The 12004-nt window shown below is 36.0% G+C and overlaps 1 protein-coding gene across 1 annotated transcript; it reads left to right on the forward strand.

Annotated features, from left to right (window-relative positions):
• Nucleotides 1-1827: 1827 nt before the first annotated feature.
• On the forward strand, nucleotides 1828-4670 carry LOC110922079. The gene is made up of 2 exons (XM_022166407.2): nucleotides 1828-2099; nucleotides 3518-4670. Exons 1-2 carry the CDS (start codon nucleotides 1994-1996, stop codon nucleotides 4435-4437), a joined length of 1026 nt encoding a protein of 341 aa, XP_022022099.1. The 5' UTR covers nucleotides 1828-1993; the 3' UTR covers nucleotides 4438-4670.
• The last annotated feature ends 7334 nt before the right edge of the window (nucleotides 4671-12004 follow it).

The following is a 12004-nucleotide window of genomic DNA, read 5'->3' on the forward strand; positions in this document are numbered from 1 at the left end:
GAATGTACTGTACCGAATCATTTTTGTACCAATTCGGTACCCATTTTTTGGCGTTACCCACTTTTTGGCGTTTTTGAGATTAGTACTTTTGGTTCGGCACGGCACCGATATGTTACCGATTTTTACCTTCAAATACTGTACCAAGCATTTTCAGGTTTGATACCTAATTTTGACGATTTTCGGGATCGATACTTTTAGTACAGGTGCGATACTGAGCTCATCTCTCATTAATAATTTTACAAGCTTAAGCTCGACTTTGTTATTTATCAAAAACTTAATTACTTTTTTAATGTGTTAGTTATATATTTAGATGTATAACAGTACTTAGTTTTATCAAATTTCTATATAATAAATTTATATTACGTGATCCATTATATAAAATCAAAACTAAATCTATATAAATAATAGGCTCGCGAGTTTAATCAACCTTAATATATGAAGCTCGGACCTATTTGTTAGATGAACTTTAGGCTTGAGCTTGTTTCATATTTTAGTCGAACCAAGTATCTTAGGAACACTTTCACTCGTTTACATCCTTACTATCATAACCATTGGTCTAAGAATCTAAAGTGACTTGTGACTAGGGTTGATCATAAGGGTTTGGATTCTAAACAAATTAACAAAAGTAGCAAACTATTTTGAACATATTGAGTCTAGTAAATCACAAAACACTATGAGATTGATTTTTTTTTTTTATAAACAAAAACAAAAATCTGTAACAAAATTTTTATTTCGTTTTTAAAATATAAAAATACAATTAGAATTTAGTTAGACCATGAGTATCTACTTCAGAAAAAAAATAAAATAAAAAATAAAGTCAACAACAAAAACCGAAACCCAAATATTGCAATCTCAAATCAGGTCATGGTCTGCTATAGAGTCTTAAGTTAATTAAAATGGATCAGAGCAAGTACCATTTTTCATCATCATCAATGTTAGTGTTAGTTGTGTTAGAATAACATGTTTCAAGTTGATAAACTAATGAACCTATACACAACCTATATATATCCGTGTAAAAAAGAAAATCAACTTCGACTCGAACACACTTAAATTGTTTACTTGGTCATGACCTGGGCAACCTATTTATTTATATGAGTCAAACGAGTTATCAAATTGTAACAAACGTTGTTAGGTTGATCTTTTTAAACAGAGAAAAATGCCCGGATAGTCCCTGTGGTTTCGCATTTTTTCACCTATAGTCCCCAACTTTCTAAAACTACCTGAATAGTCCCCAACTTTTCATTTTTTGTTCCCGGATAGTCCCTGGGTCTAACTTCAGTTTGTTTTCTCTGTTAAGTGGGTGTGAAATGACCAATTTACCCTTTCCTTTAAAAGGTCAAACCACAGGGACTATCCGGGCATCTTCTTCATTTTTATTTATAAAATCCCCACCACCACACTTCATCTTCAACCTCCACCCACCATCACCCTCCTCCACCCTCTACCATCACCGGCCATCGCCGGTCTCCGCCGCGCAGAACCACCGCCTGAAAACAGCTACTGACTGGCCAAATTTATCGTGAATCATCATCATCAACCTGATCAATGCTACCAGATCCCATACTACTAATTTTATTTGCAGATTTTTCAGCTGAATCCATAAACCTGTAATCACCAGGCCATGATCGATTTTGTACAAGAGCTTAATTCCTCGAATTCAAGCTCGAAAACGGAGCAATTTCTTCATTCAACTCCAAAAACGCCATCTCGATCTCCAGCAAACGAAACCACAGGGACTATCCTGACATTTTTCTCTTTTAAACACGTCAACTCAAATATAACTCAAAAACAAATATATATTTTATGAATAGTCCAAAAAGTGAAAGTAATGAATAGTTGAAGGTTCACCTTAAAAAGAACAGTCTATGTGTATCCTTTCGTTTCCCCTATTTCATTCCTTTTGCTGCAACTCTTCTAAATTTCTTCATATGTACTTTTCCCCCACCGTTTTTCAATCGATCAAAACCCTTTTTCATTCAAACACTTCGCTAAAATGGGTAAGTGGAATTATCGAAGAACATGGAGACCCAAAAATTATTATCGCAATCAAAGAATACCATCTCCACCTACCTATTACGAAACTGAATTCAAATTTCGAGGTAAATTTTCTATTTTTCATCTAATCTGATCTCTATGGAGGCTATTCACGTTTATTTTATCTCAATTCTTGCGTTAATTTTGGTGGGTTTTGGAGTTATGTTATTGGATTTATGCGTATGAAGATTAATCTGTTATGGGTTCATCAATGTTGTTTGATTTATAATGTACTTGATGTTAATTGTGAATGTGTTGATGAAGATTGAGTGTGTGTTTTTGTTTTAAAGTTGTTGTTGATCAAGAATTAGGATCTAGGGTTTAGTAATAATAAAGGAGTGGAATGAGAGAAAGGTTTTGGATTGGATGGATTTAGAGGTAGAAGATTGTAAATTGAGTGGTTGTTTGCAAGTGTGGAGGTGTATAAATGGATGATTTTAGATTTCTAGGGTTTGTAGTTGAGATGAACCTAGGATTTGTATATTGGAGAATTAGGTAACCATCTTATATTTTGTTAGTTAAATATTTAGAAGCATTGCGATATCCGATTCCAAGTCGTTTTTTTTTTTCGTTTTTGGAGGAATTTTGAGGGTCAATGTGTTGTGATTGAGGATTTATGATGATAATCAAAGAGAGTTATTATAGTGTACCAAATCAATGAAAATAGTGAGCCGGAACGTGTGAATGTTTCAATAGATAAGATTGTAGAAGACTGGAAGGTGGTGTTTATGTATGAAGAAAGCCATTAGGAGATGTTTGACCAGACAAGACAGTCGCTTGCCTAGGCCCACTTTTCAGGCCCATTGCAGCCTTTTCGCTTTGCTTCAAAAGCCCCACTTTCAGGCCCTCAGGTGCATTTAACAGGCCAAGTTCGGACGAAGTTCCGGCCAAAAATCGTCTGATACAGGTTTGAACAGGTCTAAAACAGTTGTACCAACTCTAAACAAGACCGGAATCAACCTAAAACAACCTCAACTAGCCCTAGAAGTGCAAAACATGTCCAAAACCCCTAAAAAAATTATTTTTACGCTATACGCCTTGCCTAAAAAAACCTCGCTTTTTAAGCGCCTTGCACAGAGGCCCAATGCTCACTCTTTGTGCCTTGAGTACGCCTTGTGCCTTCGACAACTATGCTCTAAATAGAAATCGAGTGGAGAGAGGGAAGGAGCAGTGACATGGAAGGGATTAAGGGAAGATCAATTTGTCTAAGATTCTGGTCCTCTGGTCATGTTTGGGTTTGGAAATTTCAATATATTTAGAAGGTAAGTGTATGCTTTGGATAGGCGTATCAAGTATGTATAAGGTAAGGGTAAATTGGCATGATTAGTACTATCAAGCCATGATTATTGTTAACTGTATTAACACGGAAAACTTTCTGACAATTAGTTCAACGTGCTGCTGCTATGTTTTTTAAATATCGAGCTGACAAGTTTGTGATTATATTTACAAATTCGTACTAAAATGTAGTACTAATTTTTAACAGGAGCCTGGAAAAACGTTGACTTGCCATGGGAGGAAAGATTCTGCCTTTCAGTAGGAATACCATGGGAGAAAGTTGTCAACGCTAAAGACGACCTACACATCTACGACAACGTGTCGAAATGGAACGATTCAGCTGGCGAATCAGCCTTTTTCGAGGCCAAAAAACGATTCTGGGCACTAATTAACGACATCCCTACGGATATCCCACAGCCGGATCCAGACATGTATAATGAAAAAATCGATTGGAATACAGAAATCGATTCTGAGTTGGTGAAGGAATTAGATCTAGCTTATTTTAATCCCGACGAAGCGGAGAAGTTAGAAAGTTATAACGCGACGAAGCGAAATGACGGTTTGATCCCTGGATGCATTATAGGATTGAAGTCATTGAACGATGTCAATTCTTGGGAATGTAACAAAAATGATGATCGGGATTGTTTAAATAAGTCTAAAAATAAGAATATTTCCGACCCGTGGGAACGAGGAATTACTAATGACGATAGAGAAATAAAAGACGCATGGGACGGTGGTGCAAATAGCGCGTGGAATAAAAACGCTACATGGGGAAATGATGCAAGAAACGCGGGAAATAACGAACCCACATGGGGCATTGGTGCAACTAACTCATGGCATTACAATCAATACCGGGTACAAAGAGTAGATGGTAATTCTAAAAATACATGGGGTCCTAACGAAACAGGATGGCAAAACAGTAAATATAATTACGCCAGCACTTCACGTGGGACACAGCAACATCAAGGTTCAAATAGACAACAAAGGGGAAATTACAGGGATTTTACTTCTTTTGGTAGGGGGTCAAATGATTGCAGAAAACGAGAGGGTGGTTACGAGTATACAAGTTACAAAAGTGCTCGAGTTCAATCGGATGATTACAGGAGAAGTAATCAGAACTGGAGGTAACAGTTAATATAGTTGGTTTTTGGTGGTAATTGGTTTATGATCTATTATATATGAATTAAAAGAATTCTTGCCATGTGTAACCTGTGCTCCTTTTTGTTAGCTTTTTTTAGGCAAGATACTGTAATCTTTTTTGTTACACAAAATGTTTTGAATCAGTATGTATACGCCGTGTTATGTCGACATTTTATCCATGTAAGACGACGGGTTATGAATAGGTTGGTCGTTTGGCATTCTAGGTTACTCTACTAGTGAGTTTTTATCTCTAGGCCTGTTTATTTTGATTTTGTGATTGGTGCATCTTAGTCATCAAGTTAGATATGGGGTGAGAAGAAAATGCAACTTGCTGATACCCCTATGTCGTTGCGAGCAACCCCATAACATTTCATCGTGTTGTGTTGGTATGGGCATGAAGGTATAACCGCCGGTGGGTGAGTGAATCTAACACACGAATGAATAGAACTCGTTTGAACTAACCGATAGTTGTACCCTATAATATGTAAAATGGGTATGAATGGTTGGTGTTTAAACGAATTTTAAGTTCATATTGTAGTTTAGTTAGTGACTAGGGCTTTCATTAACTACACAATCACAAGTAGGGGTGTAAATGAGCCGGGCCGAGCTGGAGCTTGATTAGGCTCGAGCTCGGCTCACAAGTTAAACCCAAAGCTCGAGCTCGGCTCGCGGTATTTTGAGAACCTCAAACAAGGTAAAAGCTCGGCTCGAGCTCGCTTCAATATCGCTTAAACGAGCCAAAACTCGGCTTGAGCTAGGCTCGCCAATGTTATATATATATGTGTGTATATATATATAGGGTAGGGTTCCAGCGTGAACAACCTCCCAAGAGCGTGAACAGATCTGGACCCTTGATTTCCTTTTTAGTTGTTAAGGTTATGATTGTAATTATATAAAAAATTAGATTTAAATCATTATTTTAATAATTGAATTAAGTTACATCTTATCTATTTTAAATTCATTATCCACAATATCTTTTATTTCATTTTTATTTTTCAGATTTCACCACCAGAATTCGAATTATGATTTTTAAGATCCACGTAACCTTCATATTTCAACGGTATACACATGTGTACTTGGATATGAATTGAACAGTACACACGTGTACTCAGCATGGTACACATGTGTAATTAGCTACATAATACATACATATAAACAAACCCTGTAAAACTATTTAAAATTAAACAAATAACAAGTTCCATAATGCTTGCCAAACATAAAAAAAAACATACAATTACAAGTTCCAGTTTCGTGAAAACAATAAACGCAACATAATCGGAAAAATAAAAAAGACAGTCTTTTACAACTATTCGCCGCGTTGTATGCTGAATCATCCTTATCGACCTTCCATCTCCACTTTTCTCGTTTACGACGTCTCCTATAATAACACAAAAAAACTCAGCAATTAGTACTTTGCATAATTCACAAGTGTACATCAACAACTTTACACATCCAATACACAAAAAAAAATATGATATATCACAAAAAACAGACACTATACACATGTGTACATCGCATTAAAAACAAAGCAAAATCAGAATACACATGTGTACAGCGCCTTAAAAACAGAGCAAAATCAGAATACACATGTGTACAGCGCCTTAAAACCAGAGCAAAATCAGAATACACATGTGTACAACGCCTTAAAACCATAGCAAAATCAGAGCCTAATAGTCTGGTTGATAGATTTTTCTCAATTTCTGCTTGTAATCATGTTGTATAAACAACATTATTGTCAAATTTTACTCAAAGCAGAAAATAACCTCTTGAATCATAATATGGTGTAGCCAAATTGATATAATCTTTGAAAATGAAACTTAATTCTTCCTGTGGGAACACTGATATGGTGTAGCCAAATTGGTATAATCTTTTGTGTTCGTATGAAACCTTTATCATCTAGGCAGGCTTAAATCAAACAACGAAAAACAACTTTTTCTTTTGAGAAACAACTTAAACGACACCATTGTTCCAAAATTAATAAAATCCAACTGAATAATACTAAATAGCTAGATAATAACAATTACGTATAAATAACTATAATCGAATAAGAATACCTCATTTGATTGCTTTTGGTTACAAACATCCTCCTATTTGTAATCGACGGCGAATGAAAGCCTAGGCCTAGCCCTAGCCAACAACATTTTGGGCGGTGAGAAGTCCGGCGAATCGATTACAAACATCCTCCTACATCACAACTGAAATCTACAATAAACAGTTGCTAATCATAATCGAAAGGAATCGGGAATTGTAGAAACTTACAGATCGATTGAAAGAGATAACAGATGATGTCTAGGGTTTTTAGTTGAGGCAGATAGATGAGCGATTGAGAGACGCGGCCTATCATTTCCGTTCATGTTTACAACCTCCGTCGTTGTCCCCGCTGTTTCGTCGGACGCCGCCACCAAAAGTAGTGGCTGGGGGTCATCTAGAGGCACAGAGAGAGAGATAAAGCAGCGGGAGAAGAGATGGGGGGCAGGGCGATGTCTGCGACGATCTGTCGACGATGCAGTTCTGGCGACAGATGGTGTGGGATTTTCGTTGATGTCGGCTGTGATATGTGAGAGAGAAAGATGTGTGGGATTTTGAAACCTAATTGTAGATATAAACGAGATTTATGCAATCAAGATGATATGGAAATTACTCATATACCCTTATTCACTTAATTAAATAGTAACAAATAACCAAATAATTACCATCATGCCATTCACTTAAAATCTCAAGATCATAAAAATCAAGGGTCCAGATCAGTTCACGCTGGAGAAATTGTTCACGATCTGTTTGGGCTCGTTTAGGTTCTGTATTTCGAGCTCGGGCTCGGGCTCAATAACTAAACGAGCTCTATAACAGGCTTCGGGCTCATTAAAGCTCGACTCGTTCGAGCTTTTAACTGAGCCGATAATGAGTAGCTCTCGAGCCTCTAAGCTTGTTTACACCCCTAATCACAAGCATGTAATGGTTTAACTAGTACATTAAGAAAAAGATAAAGAGTAAAATGCTAAAATTGTCCCCGAGGTTTGGGCATACTTTATCTAAAATAACCTTTTTAGTATCTGCACCTAACGTTTCGATTTTATTGTCATATTCATCCAATTAACTAACTGCATTTGTCAATTCTGTTAACTTAGGGGTATTTTTGTCTTTTTTACTTTTTAATTTTTGTTTTTCTCTTTTTTCTATTCATTACTTTTTAATAAAACATAACATTTATTCTATAAACCCCACCCCCATCCCAGAATCGACACATTAGATGTCCAGATACAAAAAAAAAATGGATGTAACAGACAAATCTGTCCAAACCTAAGGGACAATTTTAGCATTTTACTTAAAAATAAAAAATAAAAATAAAAATTAATGTGTGTGCATGTGATTGGTATAGCGCCATCTTGACGCCCCCTTTATAGACCTTGTAAAGGTGTTTAACGTCCTTCCTGGTGATGTGATAGTGGTTTAACGTTCATTACACGTTGTCTAATAACCACGTAAACGCTTCGCACTTATTACAAACAACCGCATTTGTCCCTACTTCCTTCAATAACCAACACAAGAGGCCACTGTCCTTTTCCTATTTCTAAATTAATTGGTAACAGTTGATTTATTTATTAAGAAAAAAATAATCGTTTAAATATTTTTTTATGATCATTTATTATATGGTCGGGTATCTAAAGTAAAAGATATGTTACCTATGTAACCCTACATGATTTTTTTAAACTACACATGTTAAAATACAACATAAACTTTTGAAAACAAACAAGCAATTTGTCCATTGGGTAGTTGGGTACACTTAAAATTAAAGTATGCAGAAAAATATAGAAAACTTCTAAAGTTAGTATTACTATTATAGCAATTTGTCCATGGGTACACTTGAAAAAGTAGGAATTATTGTTAACTTTCCACGTCACCGTTATATGTAAAATTTCTAGGTTTGATATGTTAATAAGGTTGGAAAAGAACACCTATTTAAAATACCTATATTTGTTTTATCAGATCACCCTTAGGTGGGTGGTTTTGACGATTTTTTCGCTTAAAATGCTTCATTGACTGCCCCCAGGGCGTTTTTTCAAAAAAATTTGGTTGGGCGTGGCCACAAAAAATCGCCAAATTGTTGAAATTTTGACCAATAACAAATTTCCAACCCATTTGTTTGTTTTATTTTTTTTTCTAAAAAAGATAATAATTGGGTAGTTATTGTTGGTGCATTATACTACTACACTTTTTAATTTCAAACCCTATAATACCCTTTTGTTGACTAAACGGTCATGTGTCCTTCATGCCCAAGGGTGGGACATTTGTATCACTCACCACTACACATGGTCTAGGATTATGTGTTGGTGTTTAAAATAACGCGTTGTTACGTCATTGTCACGTAGATAGTGAATTTTAACCAACTCACTCTTTAATTATCATGTAGTGGTTCAACTAAAATTTTAAAACGAAACAAACTAAAAAAATCGTGATTGGTTGAGGTTGAAAGAGATCTAACATAAAATTAAAACTAATGAATGAAACCTATATTTTATAATTTCTTTAAACTTATAACCACTAAACAACAATCTCTATTATTTATTTATCATCATTGTCATTCCGATTTTCAGACCCGGGTACCAAAAATACCCAATATCTTTTCAATTTTCAAAATGAGAGAAAAAGCACCACGGGATGATGAAATGTGTTTATGAAAGGTTTCAAAAAAACATTTGAACATGTAATGGACCCATACAATGGAGAAAAGAAGCCATAATTCACTTGGTGTTTCCACCACCATTCCTTTTAATTTGGCTATTTTAGCCTTTTGTCATGAACCCATGTGTAGATTTTTTTAAACGACAAACCTATGTTTGGTACGCAACTATTGCATCTAAAGTAAACAATTGCTATCATGAACATCAATACGAGATCATTTTTCTGGTTCATAGTCCTATGATTTCTAATCTTTTTGGTTCTGATTGATCCAGTTTCGTTTGATAATGGATGATGTGTGCATTAGTAAGGTGCGTTCAATGCAAAACCAATTTTATACAGAGAACTACGTGAATTACACAAATACTTGCACATAGTTCATTAATGATAATTTAACACATTGAGAGAGGGGGGGGGGGGGGAGAAGAGAGAGAACATTAAAAAAACCCGAATTATATGTCTCATTTAAAACAATATGTATAAGTGTATATACGTTTTTACTATATACTTTTTCTATTTAAATTGGTTCATATCAAACACGCCCTAGATCACTACTTGCTTTTATAACCAAAGAGTCTTTGACCTAGCGATACCGAGGTATTGGATATTTCTTTGTCTTTACAAATGGTGAGGGTGGAATCCTCGTAGTGGAAAAAATGCGTAGTTTAATAGTAGAATTAGAAAGTATGTGAGGTATGAATTGTCGTTCTTAAAAAAACTAACTTTTATCATATATTAGCTCTACTTATCAAAATTATAATAAAATATAAAATGTTTTTTTAATATTAATTATAGTTAAATGAGCCTATTTAAAATACACTTTATCGTGTTTAATGAGTTTAGTCATGTAGAATGGTAGAATGATCTAATTAAATTAAAAACCAATTAATGAGTGGAACATGTTTTTTAACAACAAACCACTTTATCACTATATATAAAGAGCCAGTAAGCTGTTGGAAAGCAATAAACCCGATATAGAAAGAAAAACATCTTACAAAAGACTCGAAACATCAAAATCAACCCAACTATCCCACGCCAAGCTAGGGAGTTTGGACTGATCTTTAATCCATAAATAGGAGTCTTCCTTGATTTGAGCCACTGTATCTATAACCCGGATGAAGTTCCCCTCAAATACCTTTTGGTAACATGTTGATAATAGTCTAAAGTATATACATTCGTATAAAAACTGCAACGCTTCGCATTTTTATACTTTCCTTAATTAGAAAGTTGTGATCGTATCTCTGTTTCTGGAAACTTATAATCGTATCGTATTCATAATTCATTTTCAATCTTGTAATGCGAGGCTTTGATCATAATGGAAATTCATTTTTATACATATACTTGTTACATACTTGTGTTATCCGTAACCAAACGTTGAATACATATTTATACGCAAAAATCGAGACTAAAAATACTTGGAATTACTAACCATGCATGCATACACTCATACTATACTTTATTACACTTTGAATACCTAAAAACAAGTTAAAATACAAGATTGTGGCATGAAATAACCTAAAAACCAAGTGTAAGGGCCAAAAGTGAACAAAATAAACAATTTTTGTAAACCCTCTCCCTCATGACACGTGCCAGACACACATGTTCCCAACGCGTGGCGCGAGGGGGTTCAATCCGCAGCCAGCTATTTTCAGCTCGCAGGTTGGTCCATTTTTGCCACCTTTTTCAGCTCGCGGAATGAAACTTATGAAATAGACATAAATATTGAAAGACGAGTTTTTGGGATGTTACAGATTTCATCACCAAACTCCCTCGAACTTCATCTGGTCATGATAACATTGGGGTAATTATTGATCGTTTGACCAAATCCGCTCACATCCTCCCAATTCGTGACGACTACCGAGTTGAGAAATTAGCTCGTATCTACACGATTGAAGTCATTTGTCATCATGGTATCCCCAGCAACATCATTTCTGACCGTGATGGTCGTTTCACCTCGAGTGTTTGGCAGACTTTCCCAACCGCTCTTGGTACTCATCTTAACCTTAGTACTGCTTTTCATCCCCAATCAGACGGTCAAACTAAGCGTACAATTCAAACCCTCAAAGACATGCTTCATTCTTGCGTAATCGATTTTGGTGGCAACTGGGATATACACTTACCTTTGGTAGAATTCTCGTACAACAACAGTTATCACGCTAGTATTCAAATGACACCATTTGAAGCATTGTATGGTCGAAAGTGCCGATTGCGTATTTGTTGGCACGAGATCGAAGAAGCTCAAATCACCGATCCCGAGCTCATGCAGGAGACGACGGACAAGATCTTGCAGATTCATGATAACCTATTCAAAGCTAGAAGCCGACAAAAGAGTTACGCCGACAAGAGACGCAAGCCTTTGGAATTTAATGTTGGTGATTACGTACTCCTCAAGGTATCCCCTTGGAAAGGAGTGGTTCGATTTGGTAAGAAAGGCAAGCTCGTTCCTCACTTCGTAGTTCCTTTCAAGATTCTCGAAAGGGTTGGCAAGGTAGCGTATCGACTGGATCTACCTCAAGAACTCAACAATGTTCATCCGACATTTCACGTGTCTAATCTCAAGAAGTGCCTAGCCGAAGAAGGACTTCAAGTTCTGCTGGACGACTTACAAATCAACGAGTCCTTACACTTTGTCGAAAAACCAGTCGAAATCATGGACTGAGGAACCAAGCAGCTTAGGCGCAGTCGAATTCCCATACTCAAGATTCGATGGGAAGGAAAACTTGGGAACTCGAAAGTGATATGAAGACAAAGTATCCGTAACCGTGGTCGGGATAGTTTGACTGATCGTACGATATTTAGCCTGAGGATATGCTTCACCTCCGTATCCGTAATTCGAATAGCCGTGTTGTGCGTACGAGTCTTTCACATGGATATTCAA

Source organism: Helianthus annuus, chromosome 17 (genome assembly GCF_002127325.2).
Source record: "Helianthus annuus cultivar XRQ/B chromosome 17, HanXRQr2.0-SUNRISE, whole genome shotgun sequence".
NCBI classification, from domain to species: Eukaryota; Viridiplantae; Streptophyta; class Magnoliopsida; order Asterales; family Asteraceae; genus Helianthus; species Helianthus annuus.

Excerpts from the sequence above, each read along its gene's own strand:
- LOC110922079 (XM_022166407.2), top strand. The coding sequence starts at position 1,994 with ATGGGTAAGTGGAATTATCGAAGAACATGGAGACCCAAAAATTATTAT. Across the intron at positions 2,100-3,517 it reads AACTGAATTCAAATTTCGAG|GAGCCTGGAAAAACGTTGAC; the intron begins GTAAATTTTCTA and ends AATTTTTAACAG.